General features: G+C 45.7%; 1 protein-coding gene across 4 annotated transcripts in view; it reads left to right on the top strand.

Moving 5' to 3' along the window:
- The first annotated feature begins 739 nt into the window (after positions 1-739).
- Positions 740-16,027, top strand: part of DHDDS (dehydrodolichyl diphosphate synthase subunit) — a 32,526-nt gene continuing 17,238 nt past the window's right edge. For 3 of the 4 annotated variants that reach the window (XM_013047296.2, XM_013047304.2, XM_045064006.1), the window contains exons 1-6: positions 740-832; positions 1,345-1,459; positions 3,755-3,871; positions 6,724-6,866; positions 10,612-10,728; positions 11,654-11,755. In XM_013047296.2, the coding sequence (XP_012902750.1) occupies positions 1,397-1,459; positions 3,755-3,871; positions 6,724-6,866; positions 10,612-10,728; positions 11,654-11,755 (542 nt within the window). In that variant the 5' untranslated portion in view covers positions 740-832; positions 1,345-1,396. Of the gene's footprint in view, positions 849-1,344; positions 1,460-3,754; positions 3,872-6,723; positions 6,867-10,611; positions 10,729-11,653; positions 11,756-16,027 lie in introns of all 4 variants that reach the window. The other variant, XM_013047301.2, reaches the window with a different exon arrangement.

Below are 16,027 nucleotides of genomic sequence, written 5' to 3' on the forward strand. Positions count from 1 at the left end.
TTTTAGAAAATTGAACTCTTTTTAGTTTCTTTTGTGAGTCCCTCAAGTTCCTGCAACAGTTTTCCTAAAAGGTTCCAGAGCTTAATGCCTTTGATCTTTCGATCAGGGTTAACTGATGGCCTTTCATTGGTCATTCTTAGAGCTCTTCCCAGCCTCAATCCCATTTTGAGTTGCTCTGGGCAGGTCCTGAATATGAAAAGCCCAAAATATAAGTGCTTTAAGTCACAAGGTGCATTGATAGTAAGTGCGTCTGTGAGACAGACTAGGGCTAGGAAGTTAACAAGCAATTAAATCCACTAAATAAAACTACAACATGTAAATACAGAATTTAAGACTTGAACCAGGACTCCCAACGCCCACTTCTCAGGACTTCCAGCAAGCAGCCCCATTTCTTAACAGTCCTAACCTGCTACCAGCTGCTGCTGAGCCCTTGCGCTTCTGACATGGGGATCCCCGAACTCTTGCCCTGTGGGGCAGCCTGCCTGACACCTCTGATCTGGTTCTACAGACCTCCGGGCTCCCCCAGGTGATCTGAACCCCGCCACTTGGCCCGGAGCCCGCTCCCCTGCCCCCTCAGTCACGTGAGCGCGGCGCTCGGTCTTTCGCTCGGTCTCCACCTCTCTCCCTCCATCCTCCTTTCTCGGATCCCGGGAGGGCGAATTTCGCCCGCAACGCTAGCACCGCCCCTCCTCCCAGCCCGCAGGCGCAGGGCGGAGCCCCGCCCATTGGTTGACAGAGGGGGCGTGTTCCAGCGCCCAACGATGACGTGTTCTTCCAGCGCCACGTCGTGAGGAAGTGGAGCAGTTGGAAGGCGCCGGGCGGATCGGAGCAGGTGCTGGGTTCAAGCGGTGGGCGAGAGGGGAGACTGCTGGGCGGGGAGGCGGCTGTGGGAGAAACAGAGGGGACAGTGGAAGAGATGAATGAGGGAATAAATAATTTGGAGAATACTGAGATTGGAGGTGACGGAGGCGACACCTGAAAGGATTAGTGTGTTGGTGCGCAGAATGGGAAACGGTCTCGGGGAAGATGGAGAAGAAGGAAACCGGGGAAGGATCAGGATGTAGGCACTACGATGTGGCAGGAAGTGGACTGGGATGTTCAGGAACAGTCAGTGCAGATGCCGAGGAAAAGGGGATAGCAGCAAGGTCCACCAAGCCAAAACCAAGGAAAGGCCTCTGCCCCAAAGGTCTCATTGGCTTATAAACTCTGGGTGGTGAAGAATTACAGACCAGAGTCTTTGGATCCTAAACCTAGCCACTTTCCACAGTCCAGATAAATCTCTGCGAAGTCATCCGAAGCAGTTTGCAAGCTCTGGTGATTTAGTCTCTTTTTTGTTTATCCAAGGTTACCTGTCTGGTGTCTTCTTGTTCTGGGCTCATCTGCCAGGTCAGGAACGATGTCATGGATCAAGGAAGGAGAGCTGTCACTTTGGGAACGGTTCTGTGCCAACATCATAAAGGTGAGTACCACTTGGCCTCCTGGTTAGTTGGGTAATCTTGTGTCAAAACCTGTTATTAAAATTGAGTAACACATGACGTTAAGTGGAATTTAATAATGGAACCAATGGGGCGCCTGGGTGGCTCAGTGGGTTAAGCCACTGCCTTCGGCTCAGGTCATGATCTCAGGGTCCTGGGATCGAGTCCCACATCGGGCTCTCTGCTCAGCAGGGGGCCTGCTTCCCTTCCTCTATCTCTGCCTGCCTCTCTGCCTACTTGTGATCTCTCTCTGTCAAATAAATAAATAAAATTCTTAAAAAAAAAAAATAAAATAATGGAACCAATGAGTGTTTGAATTGCAAGGTAACTTCCAGGTCTACATCTGGCAGATTATTGTCCTAACGTTCACACTTTTAGGAACCCCAGGACCTCCCAATATCATTGAGTAACCTAGACCATTAGGTCTTCCTTATAAGGAGCTGAAATTTGTTAACTTGGAACTTTAATCTACTTTTCCTTGCACTGTTCTCTGGATTTAGATAGAATAATCATTCCTTGATGTTGCAGTAGAGCATAACGGTTAAGAGTTTGGACTCTAGAGACAAACAGAATGGAAGTCTTGGTTTATCATTTACTAACCTATGTGACTTCATGTGGTTGTTTTGAGGATGAGATGAAACATAGACTGAAAACAGCACAGTGTCTAGCGTTTTTTTTTTTTTTTTTTTAAGATTTTATTTTATTTATTTGTCAGAGACAGAGGGAGAGAGAGTGAGTGAGCACAGGCAGACAGAGAGGCAGGCGGAGGCAGAGGGAGAGGCAGGCTCCCTGCCGAGCAAGGAGCCTGATGTGGGACTTGATCCCAGAACCCTGGGATCATGACCTGAGCTGAAGGCAGCTGCTTAACCAACTGAGCTACCCAGGCATCCCAGTGTCTAGCGGTTTTTAATGACTGCTGTTATTGGGGCTGTTTTCAACTGTTTGAAGACTACAGTCATTCTATTTCCTACACCCCTTGCCCAAATTTTGCCTCCGCTTTTCTCTGAGGATCACAACAATGTTATATTTTCTGCATATAACAGGTTTGAGATTGACGCCAGGCAGCCTGGTTTTGTCTTTCAGCAATCTGTCAGGCAGTGTGTAGCAGTGAACTTATGAGTCAGCAAGCCTTGTACCCCATCCCCCCACCGCACATTCATACACAAATGCCAAGTGATCTCTGGCAGACGGGGAAATAGAAAGCATCTTCCTGGGGAACCACTGCAGTCACATGTTAGGAAGAAAAAGCTGCATGACTTGACTGGAATTTTTCTTTTTTTAAGACTACACGTGGAGAGGGGCACCTGGGTGGCTCAGTGGGTTAAGCTTCTGCCTTCGGTTCAGGTCATGATTTCAGGGACCTGGGATCAAGCCCCATATCGGGCTCTCTGCTTAGCGGGGAGCCTGCTTCCCCTTCTCTCTCTCTGCCTGCCTCTGCCTACTTGTGATCTCTCTCTCTCTCTCAAATAAATAAATAAATCTTAAAAAAAAAAAAAAAAGACGTGGAGGACAAAAGCTGAAAATGTTGGAGAGGTATGGGGGAAGTAGTTAGTGATGAGGTCCTTCAGTGAGGAAAATTAGGCTAAGGAGTGCATTTTTGCTGTGATGGACAGCAAAAGGTTGCTCTAAGCCAGATAAAACATTTTATTGGGTCCCCAAACTGTCTTATTTGTTTGCTTTGAAATGGCTCCTGACATTTACATTTTCTTGAAAATCCCAGTGTTCAGCTTCTCATGGGTATTTAGGGGAGTAACAACATTGAGCCCCCTTTTGTGGTCGGATAGAGTAGATTGCTCTTGTCTGTGGAGGATACCCTTACCACTGGACTGTAGCTGTCAGTATCGTTCCTGTGCCTTCTAGGTGGAGACATGAAACTAAAGTGGTGGTCAAGCGCATATGGTTAAAAGATGAACTCTGGAAGCATACAGACCTCAGTTTGAATAACCACTTGGACTTTTCTTAGCAGTGTGACTTGTGCAAGTCACTTGACCTCTCTGAGCCTATTTTTTCACCTATGAAATGAAGCTAATACTATTTACTTTATAGGTTTATATGAAGCAAAAACTGAGATGAAGTATAAAAAGCCTCGTATAATACTTGGCATGTAGTAAGTGCTCAATATAAATGAATTTATATAAATAGGTAAATACCAATTTATTGAGCCAGCAGCTCAAAAATACCCAGTTATTTCTCATAGGAGCTCTTAACATCTAAGTCAAGCCTTTCAGCCAGGGGTTTAGTGTCTTCCTGCGTGATTCATTTGTCTTCTTATTTCACAGGCAGGCCCAATGCCCAAACACATTGCCTTTATAATGGATGGAAACCGTCGCTATGCCAGGAAGTGCCAGGTAGAGCGGCAGGAAGGCCACTCACAGGGCTTCAACAAGCTGGCCGAGGTGAGTGTGGGCGGCAGCACCCAGCGGGAACAGTGTGTGGAGAATTGGACAATAGCTACAGAATCAGGCCCTGAGTTTACTGTGGAGAGTATATATATATATTTTTTAACAGCCGTTTGTTGTAGTTTGCTTGCCTGCTTAGGTCTCATATCAGCATGAACAGAAATTAAGTTATATAGTGAATCATCCCAGAAAATTAGAAATAAGAACAAAATTGACTTCTCTTACCACCTCAGTAAACCAGCAGTTTATAGTTTTCTATGCATCACCCCCGTCCTTGTAATATGTTCTAACATGACTTAGTATTTGTGAAATTACACATGTATTTTTAGTTACCTTATTTTATGGGGTATTTTGGCAAGTCTTTTTCCAAGGTTGATATGTAGCTTTTCTAACTATATGTTTTAATGCCTATAGAATATTTTATTTCCAGGTTCTGACGTAATTTGTTTAGCTGCTCGACTATTATCCAATCTTATAAATAGTTCCATTTTAGAATAAATTCTTGGATGTAACATTTCTGGAGCAAAGGTAGGGTGACTGCCTATCCTGGTTTGACTGAGGCCTTTTAGTGCTTAAACTGGGAAGAGTGCCAGACAGCCTGGATCATCACTGGAAGCAAAGGCCAAGGGGATTTTATGCTTTTAATGCATGTTGCAAATTGGAAAACATTAAATTTAACAATAAGAACAGAATGTGGTCTGTCATTGTGAAGCTAACTTTAAGAAGGATGGAAATTCGGTCTGGACAGCCTTCAGCTTCCCAGCACAAGACCATGGCCTGATGCCAGGGCAGTGATACTTTTTGCCTTGAGTGAGTGGATGTGGGACTCACTTGAACACTGTGAGGAGGTCTTTAGGTTTGTTGACCTCAGCTTCTCTTCTGTGACTAAGTAAAAGGCAGTTTTGCCCAGTGCTTGGGAGGTTAAGCTCTGGAATCACTCACAACTTGTGGGCACCCCTGCTCTACCACTTCCTGACCCTGTGACCTGCAGCAAGTTAGACAGCTTCCCTTTACCTCCATTTCTTTATCAGTAAAATGAGGACAGTAATAATCTCTACTTTCGGAGATTTTGCAAGGATGAAATAAGATGGCACTATGAAGAGTGTGTGGCAACGGTTTTGGCATAAAGTGCTCAGAAAGTTGGCGTTGTTACCATTCGCCGCTATAAAGACTGGTCAGTGGTAGGTTCCACCCCAGCTGTGCCGGCCAAAAGGTGGCTTCCCTGTCATCTGTGGAGCCTGAGTCTGTTCAGGTGTCAGTTTCTCACTGTAGTTTTCCCCAGGTGGCAATGAACTGGGTTGTGTGTATGTCTGTTAAGGGATTAGAAAGGCAGCTCACTTCAGCCTTGTTTCTTTAGGTTCAGTTCTGATTGAATGTCTTCTGTTCCTTACCCTTAACCTCCAGGCTCCCTGTCTCAACACTGTTAGTCTCAGCTCTAGTTAGTTCTCTGCCTTTAGTGGTTCTGGGTTAGAGCACCCCCAAAGGTTCATTTATTTATTTATTTATTTGTTAAAAAGATTTTATTTATTTATTTGACAGACAGAGATCACAAGTAGGCAGAGAGGCAGGCAGAAAGAGAGGAGGAAGCAGGCTCCCTGCTGAGCAGAGAACCCGATACAGGGCTTGATCCCAGGACCCTGGGATCATGACCCAAGCCGAAGACAGAGGCTTTAACCCACTGAGCCACCCAGATTCCCCAAGGACTGGGTTTAAATATGAGTTTCACTTCTCTTTTCGAGGTATAATTTCATACGGGGAAATGCATTTTGTTTTGACTGTTGCATTTACCTGTCTAATCCATACCCCTGTCAAGATAAAGAACGTTCCCATCTCTCCAGAAAGTTCCCTTGTGCCCCTCCTCTCCCAGTCAAACCCTGTCCCATGTCCTCTTCCCCTCTTGAGGCAACCACTATTCTGATTTCTATCACTAGAGGTTAGTTTTTGCTGTTCTAGAACCTTATATAAAGGATTCATACAATGGAGTTGTAGCCTTCTGACACATTTCTTCCACTGTCCAAGCCTGTTTTTCTCCTCTATAAAGTAGACTTGAAGTCAGCAGCGCCATTCTCAAGAGGTTTTTCAGAGAATGGAATGAAATAATATATGTGAAAACCCTTTCTAGATTTAATGCTACACAGCTGTGTACTCGATGCCTTTATTCTTATAACTCATCAGCCTCTCAATCTGACAGGAAAAATGAGCTTATGTCGAGAGTAATAATTCCTTGTGTGTGGGTTTCTTTTTTTTTTTGAGATTTTATTTATTTATTAGAGAAAGGGGGAGAATAATCAGGGGGCAGGGAGCAGAGGAAGAGGGACAAGCAGACTTCTCACTGAGGGTGTTGCCTGGTGTGGGGCTCATTCCCAGGACTCTAAAATCATGACCTGAGCTGAGGTCAGATGCTTAACTGACTGAGCCACCCAGGTGCCCCTAATACCTTGTGTTTTATATTGTCCTTCAGCCACCTTGTGAGTGATGGACGGTGCTCCTGTTTTACAGATAAGGAGAGTTAGGCCCATAGAAGTTAAATGATTTGCCTACCCTCACACAGCAAGTGCACGTTGGATTTGGGGACTGGAACCCAGATCTTGACTCTTGTCGGTAAAGGGTTCTTTCTAATAAACCACAGTTTACTCATTAAGTTCACATTTTTCAGTTTCTCAAGTGGTGGCTTTCTGCTTACTTGGTTTGTTATTCTGACAGAAACACTGGGGTTATCCTAGCTTTACTGGGTTTGGGGAGGAGAAAAGTCTGCCTCTCGCCTCCAGTGCGGAGTGGGAGCGGAGGCATCCCGTAATTTGCCTCCCTGCTCTTCCTCGTACCCTAGCTCCTTGCCTTCTCCCTCTCAGACCCTGCGCTGGTGTTTGAACCTGGGCATCCTAGAGGTGACGGTCTACGCATTCAGCATTGAGAACTTCAAACGCTCCAAGAGTGAGGTAGACGGGCTAATGGATCTGGCCCGTCAGAAGTTCGGCCGCTTGATGGAAGAACAGTAAGATTTTATCGGAGTGGGGAGTGTGCTCGGACCATAACCCTCACCCCTCTTATCTCAGGCTTATTTAAGGAACGCTAAACCCTTTTAATGTTAGTCAGATCTCTGATGGCATCAATGCAAGCTAGTCCCCCCCCCCTTTTTTTAAAGTAGGTGTTTATCTGATGATACAGAGATATTTCACAGAATTCAAGACAAGTGTAACCAGCCTCAAGCAAAACTGAAACCAGGAATTGAAATCCATTAGCTAGGGCCTCTTCCTACTCTCTGAACTCCGCCTTTGACCGCTTCACGAGAGCAGCCCAGAATTAACTAAAGCCGTTAATTAATAGCCCACTTTACATTTCTACCCCACAACCAATAAACTATGATCAGGGGAGTAGCATCAGAGAAATGTTGGAAAAGTCCTTTTCTGCCATGTAATCATCCTAAAACATTACTATACTGCTCTATACTCTTGGAAGGGACAGAATAATGTGTATGAGGCCTTTATGGGGAAGACTCAGTACTGTTCTTTGCTGTCACTAAGTTTAAACTAACTTAGGGAGCAAGGCTGGAAAGGAATAAAGAGGAAGTTTGATGGAGATGATTTGCTTCAAAGTGTGGAAACTTCCCCAGCCAGGACTGCTCCAGTCTTTATTACAACCCTTTTCTGTGCAGCTCTTCCCTGTACCAGGACCCAGGGGGATGAGAGAACAGAGAGCCTAGAGCATTCGTGGAGCTGGGCCTAGAACAATTTTGTTATTTCTTTTTTTTTTTTTTTAAGATTTTTATTATATTTATTTATTTGACAGAGAGAGAGAGATCACAAGTAGGTAGAGAGGCAGAGGGAGAGGGGGAGGCAGGCTCCCTGCTGAGCAGAGAGCCTGATGTGGGGCTCTATCCCAGGACCCTGAGATCATGATCTGAGCCGAAGGCAGAGGGTTAACCCACTGAGCCACCCAGGTGACCCAATTTTGTCATTTCTGTTCCAGGGTGGATTTTGGGTTGGGGAAGGTAGTCAGGGGTAGGTCCATAATAGGATAACAAGACTTGGCCACAGACCTAGCTTCCTGGTCCCCAACAGAGCCCGTGTGGCTCAGAGTTCCCACCCAAGGGCTGGGTTTGGAGGCATTGGGGGCACTTCCCAGGTATTCAAATTCTTCTGTACGTCACATGTACAGAAATTCTTCTGATCACACTGTGTGCCAGGCCCTAAGCCTGGCATGTATTTTCATTTAATATTCACATTATCCTATGAGAAAGAGATTATTATTACCTAGTTGTAGAGAGGAGAAGAATGAAAACCAGAAAAGTTTAGGTGTGTCTCCTGGGTCACACAGCTATCAGACAGGCAGAGGCAAGACAGACAAGACCTTTCCAACTCTCGGGCGCCTGGGTGGCTCAGTGGGTTAAGCCGCTGCCTTCGGCTCAGGTCATGATCTCAGAGTCCTGGGATCGAGTCCCGCATCGGGCTCTCTGCTCAGCAGGGAGCCTGCTTCCCCCTCTCTCTCTGCCTGCCTCTCCATCTACTTGTGATTTCTCTCTGTCAAATAAATAAATAAAATCTTTAAAAAAAAAAAAAAAAAAAAAAAAAAAAAAAAAAAAAAAAAAAGACCTTTCCAACTCTAGAGCTGAGCTGTTGTCTGCTACACTGCTCCGAAAGACAGGAGGTAATCTCACAGTTCCTGAGAGATCAAAATGCATGGCAGTATAGGTGCCTCTGAGATTGCGCTAATCAGTCAGCAGGAGAGAAAATGGTCTTAAGTTCTAAAGTCCTGGACAGAACAAGAAGAAATGTTTTCAGTGGTTTTCCAGCAATGTGCAGTAGACCCTCAGAGTTCTGAGGAGTGGGTGTGCAAAAAGCCAGAGGGAAGGGGGCACAGGGTGCTGGTTGACATTTACCTATTTTATATATTAGGCTTCTGGTTTTTTGGTGTGTTTTTTGTTTGTTTTTTTAAGATTTCATTTATTTATTTCACAGAATGAGAAAGAACACAAGCAGGGGGAGTGGCAGGCAGAGGAAAAGGGAGAAGCAGACTCTAGGCTGAGCAGGGAGCCCTATGCGGGGCTTGATCTCAGGGCACTGAGATCATGACCTGAGCTGAAGGCAGGCACTTAACTAGCTGAGCCACCCAGGTGCCCCTGGGGTTCTGTTTAATGTGTGACTTAAAGAATGAGTTCTTTAATGAGTTCACGGGACTAGTTCAGTTTCATCAGTTGGGAGACAGCCCTAGTGGATAGAAGCACAAGGCATGCCCATGGTGTGGAAACCTCCCCAGTTAGCTTATGGCAGAACCAGGTTGGGAACCTGGGTCTCCTGGCTCCTTGCCAGGGCTTTTGCCTCTCCTTCCCTGTAGACCTCACTCAAGTAACCCGACTGTTGTCTGAGAGTAAACACTTACAGGTACATCCTCTCCCTCAACACAGGCCAGTGTGGAGAGTAGGACAGGGATGGTTATTACCCCAGTTCACAGGGTATGGGAAACTGAGGCTGAGAGAGGCTGTTATACAAGGTCATCCAGTAAGGGCTGCCTCTAGGATTTGAATCTAGCTCTTTTCATTCTGGTTTTGCCTTGATCCCGAGTATTCATTTGTCTACTGTAGCAGCTTCGGTGGATTCATGAAAACAGGTGGCTAGATCTTGCTTCACTCTGGAAACAGAGTGATGCAGGTTATGGAGTGGACCCGCTATGGATGCGGCCTTGCACTCTGGACCAGGGATCTCAAGGACCTGCCCGCCCTACGGAATCTTCTTGTTACTAAGTTCCCATTTAACAAACACTTGTCATTCAGTTTTTCCATAGTGTCCCCAGGTGAAGGGAGCTGGTTGGGTTACAGAATTCATGCCCGCTGTGCAGAGTTTGGGAATAACTTACGGAGGCAGCAAGATACCATGATCCAAAAGGACAGGCCCAGGAACCAGGCTCCCTAGGTTCAGCTTTCCACTCACCACCTGTCTGATGTTGAGTAAATTACCTAGCCTCCCGGTGCTTCAGTTTCCTCGTCTATAAAAGAGTAATGATAATACTGTCCCCCTTAAAGGCTGGTGTAAGGATAGAACGTACTGATGCGTATAAAGCACTTAGACCAGTGTCTGGCACTTAGTAAACATAAAATTAATCTGAGGGGGCGCTTGGTGGCTCAATGGGTTGGTCTCAGGGTACTGGGATCAGCCCCGCGTCGGGCTCTCTGCTCGGCAGGGAGCCTGCTTCCCTCTCTCTCTCTGCTGCTCTGCCTACTTGTGATCACTCTCTCTCTGTCAGGTGGCTAAATAAAATCTTAAAAATATATAAAATTAAATTAAATTAATCTGAGATGTTGCTGTTATTAACATCTTTTATCAGAAGGTACAGAAGTAACGAACAGTATAGCTCCTGCCCTTGAGTTCATTCCCTTGTCAGAACGGGACAGGATATATAAAATGTAACTTGCCGAGAAGGACACTTGAAGCGGTGTGATGTGTGGTAAAGAATTCGGGTTCGGGTTCTTAAATCAGGCAGACCTGGCTTTCGGTTCTGATACTGCCCTTAATGGCCGGCTGACCTTGGGCCGTGTCTGCCTGCCTGTCTGAGTGTCTGTCTCCTGCAGTAGAATGAGGAATGTGGCAGACTTGGGTCAGAGTCATTGAGGGGATGCGGTGACACAGTGCACCTGGGACAGTGCCTGACACACAGGGCAGCACTTAGGAACTGGCAGTTGAGTGTAAGAAGTTCTCCAGGTCCATGGACTCTCTGTCCCAACCCTGCCTCCTTTTCCTGATCAGGGAGAAACTGCAGAAGCATGGGGTGTGTATCCGGGTCCTGGGCGATCTGCATTTGTTGCCCTTGGATCTCCAGGAGCTGATTGCACAGGCGGTGCAGGCCACCAAGAACTATAACAAGTAAGTGTTCCCATTTCCCCGGAGCATCCCAGAGTGGTCTCTGACTCCCTGCTAGCTTGAGGGAGACATGCTGGGCTTTCTTGGTATGCATTTGGTACAAGAGGCCAGGAGGGGTTGGGAATGCTTAGAGACCTCTTCCGTCTGCAGGGCGGGCTAGAGATGGTTTTTACTACCTCGTCAAATGTGTGCGAACATACACATAGAGTGTTTCATCCTCTTCCTCCACTATGCGCCTACCCTCCGTGATGCATACATATACATAGGTTACATATGCACATATATATAATAATCATTATTATTAGTTTTTTACTTGATGGGCTAGGGTCGAAATGAGCATTATAGGGTGGATAAGCTATGGATGTGGCCTTGAGCTCTGGATCAGAGTACTCTAGGACCTGTCTGATACCCCGTATTATAATATATTTTGTTTCTGTCTATGGTATATCTCTGTCTCTGAAGGCAGATCCTTCAAGAAAATCTTTCTCTGTCCCACTCCTTTAACCCATGGAGAGGCTGATATTGGGAGGTCATGCAGATGCAGAGGTGACCAGAGTTCAGTAATCATATTTCATGAGGTGTGCCTTTGGAATATAATATGTGTTTGGCAGTGGACTGCATCAAATTTCCTTCCTGTTCTACTTTGCTTGTACTAGTATCACAGTGAATTCACGTCCTCTGAAAGCTGGTTGGCAGCAGGAGAGAGGGTTAGGGGCAAAAGGGTCATTTAGTGTGTGTCTTATTACAAAATTAATAACATGTTTATTCTAAGAAAAGTTGGAAAACGCAGAGAATTCATGATCTCACCTTTCAGAGATATCCACGATTCACATTTGGGGTGTGTGTGTGTTCTTCTGGGGAAGCAGTACTCTACAGACAGTGACTTAGTCCCTTCCTCTGGTAAATTATTCTCTTCTTCCTTTCTCAGGTGTTTCCTGAATGTCTGCTTTGCTTACACATCCCGTCACGAGATCAGCAATGCTGTGAGAGAGATGGCCTGGGGAGTGGAGCAGGGCCTGCTGGAACCCAGGTATCCCTGCTTGTTTAACATGATCACCGGTAGGGAAGCCAGGCTTGCCCCTCCTAAGCCATGTCCTTGGGCTGGAAGTCAAATGAGAGATGCATGTAGACAGAGTGAGGGCGTGACCACTCCTCCCACCCCCCCGCAACAGAGCTTAGGATAGGCTTACTGTAGCCTACTTCAGAATTTCTGTGTTCACCACAACTCAGGAAGCACCAGAGAAAATGGCGTAGCAGGTAGCAAAGCTGTGGCATTCACTAAAAAATGATGTCCTGGGCGCCTGGGTGGCTCAGTGGGTTAAGCCGCTGCCTTCGGCTCAGGTCATGATCTCAGGGTCCTGGGATCGAGTCCCGCATCGGGCTCTCTGCTCAGCAGGGAGCCTGCTTCCCTCTCTCTCTCTCTGCCTGCCTCTCCATCTACTTGTGATTTCTCTCTGTCAAATAAATAAATAAAATCTTTAAAAAAAAAAAAAATGATGTCCTTACACCTGAAACTAATATAACACTCATGTTAACTATATTGGAATTAATTTTTTTTTTAAGGTTTTATTTTTAAGTAAGTCTGCACCTAACTTGGGGCTTGAAGTCATGACCCCAAGATCAAGAGTCTGGTGCTCCACTGACTGAGCCAGCCAGGTGCCTCTGGAATTCATTTTTTTTTTTTTTAATTTTTAAAATTTATGTATTTAAGATAGAGAATGAGCAGGAGGGAGGGGCAGAGGGAGAAGGAGAGGCAGATCCCCCAACTGAGAAAGGAGCCCAACACTGGGCCTCTTCCCAGGACCGCCAGATCACAACCTAAGCCGAAAGCAGATGCCTCACCGACTGAGCCATCCAGATGGCTTAAAATTCACAAATTTTTTTAAAAAGATGGCCTCCAGGGCACTTGGGTGGCTCAGTAGGTTGAGTGTCTGACTTTGTCTTAGGTCATGATCTCGGGGTCCTGGGATCAAGCTCCCATATCAGGCTCCCTGCTCAGCAGGGAGTCTGCTTCTCCCTCTCCCTCTTGCTCATGTGTACTATCTCTGCCTCTCTCAAATAAAATCTTAAAAAAAAAAAAAAAGAAAAGAAAAGATGTCCTCCATGGGGCATGGGGCTCTCAGTCAGTGGGGCATGGGACTCTTGATCTCGGAGGTTGTGAGTTTATGCCCCCACATTGGGTGTAGGGATTACTTTAAAAGCAAAATCTTTTGGGACGCCTGGGTGGCTCAGTTGGTTGGACGACTGCCTTCGGCTCAGGTCATGATCCCAGAGTACTGGGATCGAGTCCCGCATCGGCCTCCCAGCTCCACGGGGAGTCTGCTTCTCTCTCTGACCTTCTCCTCGCTCATGTTCTCTCTCACTGTCTCTCTCTCAAATAAATAAATAAAATCTTAAAAAAAAAAGTTATAAAAAAAGCAAAATCTTTAAAAAAATAAATAAATAAAATCTTAAAAGAAAAAAAAAAAAAGGATGTCTTTCTGGCCCTTTGGCAGTGTTTGCCCTCGAATGATTTCTCAGGAATGCAGCTTGTGCTGGGTTTAGTCCTTTAGGTCTCTCATTTTACAGTTTCATGCAAAATTCAGGTATTTTCCAAAAAGACAATTATTCATTCCAAGCAGCATGTGGAGTCCCAACTATTAGAGCTTGAAAGATTTTGGAAGCCATCTAGCCTCTCAGTCCCGTCATGTTATTGTTAGTGTAACATTTAGTAATATTATTAATCAGCTAATAATAGCAAGAGTAAAATAACAGCAAAAATAACACAGGCGATGTGTTATGTTCTGTATTTTACTTAGTCCTTGATCTCATGTGTGAGAGGTTCAGGTGTTTTCTCCATTTTATAGATGAGAAAACCGAGCTGAGCGTTGAACGGCTTTCCCCAGACCATTCTGCTAGTGAGCGCCAGAGCTGACTCATCACTAGAGCTGTCTGATTTCAGAGTACCTGTCCTTTTCCTCTGTCACCTGGACCTTGGGACTCAGGAATTTGTCTGATTCCTTTCTTGGGTATAATTGATTTATCTGCAAAATTAAATTAACGATTAGAAAGTTGCTCAGTGAGAGTGGAATTAGATAAGCAGAAAAGGAGACTGTTTTTAAGGCTGTTCTGTAAATCCTTTTCCTCTCCAACAGCTGGGTGGTTTTCTGTGCCACATAGCTCATTCAGTCAGTCAGTCATTTATTCACTCAACAAACATTTTAAAAATGCCACATAAATGTAGGCCAAGCATGTTGTACAGAGTGGGTACAGTGGCAAAAATAAAAGTATGTATGTCCTGTGCTCAGGGAGCTCTGGTAAAGGAAACAGGCCATAATCAATATTATACACATTGACATACAATTATAATGGTGACCAATGTTATAAAAGCATCAGTGCATGGTACAAGAATTTAGAGTAAGAGGAATAGACCTGGTAGGGAAGGCTTTGCTAGGGAAATGATAAGTGGCCAGAGAAGGAAGGAAAAGCAATACCCGAGGAAAGAGGCAGTAGTAGTGTGAGGAGGTTGTCGGTAATAGAAAGGTTGTTGGGATAATTCAGGTAGGGATTACCTGGAATGGAGCTTGCATGGTGGTGGTGGTGGAGGAAGAAGTCAAGTAGACCGCATCGAGTGTTATGAAGTAGATAAAATTGAGAGGCCTTCATGGGCCAGGTCTGGAAAAAAAATGTGTTATGTGAGACTCCAGGGTTTTTGACTTCCGAAACAGTGCACAGCGGTGCCCTTCCCTGTGCTAGGGATCTCCGAGGGAGGATCCAGTTTGAGAAAGAAGGTCAGCAGTTTGATTTGGGATAAACTGTAGATGTTGAACGTAGATGTCAGAGTCTGGAATGAGAGAGGGGGAGGGCCAAGGATGGAGTTTTGAGAAACTCTGAGTTGTGCTGGCTGGGTAGAGGAGAAGAAGCCTTAAGGGATAAAAAGGATGAACAACCAGAAAGGCAGGAAGAAAACCAGGCAGTCGGTATTACGGAAGCCAAGAGAAGAGGGACTTTGCTGGTGCAGGGTGGGAGGAAGGGGTCATTGGTGGGAGCAACAGTGTCGAATGCTCTAGAGAGGTCAATTAAGCTATGGATTGAAAGTGAACTGTTGGGGGGGGCGCCTGGGTGGCTCAGTGGGTTGGGCCGCTGCCTTTGGCTCGGGTCATGATCTCAGGGTCCTGGGATCGAGTCCCACATCGGGCTTTCTGCTCAGCAGGGAGCCTGCTTCTCTCTCTCTCTCTCTCTGCCAGCCTCTCTACCTACCTGTGATCTCTCTCTGTCAAATAAATAAATAAAATTAAAAAAAAAAAAAGAAAAAGAAAATGAACTGTTGGGGAAGAAATTAAGATGCTGGTTAAGTCAGTGGAGGGCGGGCAGGAAGATGAGAGACGAAGAGGAACAGGGTTGTATGAGTAGGTGCAGGTTTTTGTGATTTTCTGATTCTTGACCTATGGGGTGATTTCATAGTTGTTCCCAGTACTATTGTGCTTTCCAGTTAATGTTTCATTTAAAGAGACAAATGTTTATGCTGGAAAGAAAGAAAGGTTTTGGCCAGTAGATTTGTGTGTATTCTTGCCTGGGACTAGAACTCTGATCATGCTTCTAAGTTCAGTGTTCTTTTTTTTTTTTTTTTAAAGATTTTATTTATTTGACAGAGAGAGAGAAATCACAAGTAGGGAGAGAGGCAGGCAGAGAGAGAGAGAGGGGAGAAAGCAGGTTCCCTGCAGAGCAGAGAGCCCGATGCGGGGCTCGATCCCAGGCCTGGGATCATGACCTGAGTCGAAGGCAGAGGCCCCAACCCACTGAGCCACCCAGGTGCCCCTAAGTTCAGTGTTCTTGATACTCATACCACAGTGACAACCACTGACCTTTATCTCGTCTTTCTTGCCCAGGAAGTTTTCCCATATTAATTTTCTTTGCCTTACGTGGCTTAGGAACCTGCCTACGTGGATTAGTCAAGCAGATAGATAAAGTGTGGGTGGGTCAGGGTTGCCAGGGAAGGAGGCTGCAAGCTTAGAAAGGTTAGTGTTCTACTTGGACTGGGCTGATCGGAGCCCCAATATGGACATACTTTTATAAAGGTCATACATGTTCATCAGAGAGGATTTACAAACTACTGGATATAGAAAGATGAAAATTGGGTGCCTGGGTGGCTCAGTGGGTTAAGCCACTGCCTTCGGCTCAGGTCATGATCTCAGGGTTCTGGGATCGAGTCCCGCGTCGGGCTCTCTGCTCAGCAGGGAGCCTGCTTCCTCCTCTCTCTCTCTCTCTGCCTGCCTCTATGCCTACTTGTGATCTCTCTCTGTCAAATAAAAAAATCTTTAAA

Source organism: Mustela putorius, unplaced genomic scaffold, assembly GCF_011764305.1.
Source record: "Mustela putorius furo isolate JIRA1106 unplaced genomic scaffold, ASM1176430v1.1 tig00003853_pilon_pilon_pilon, whole genome shotgun sequence".
NCBI lineage: Eukaryota > Metazoa > Chordata > Mammalia > Carnivora > Mustelidae > Mustela > Mustela putorius.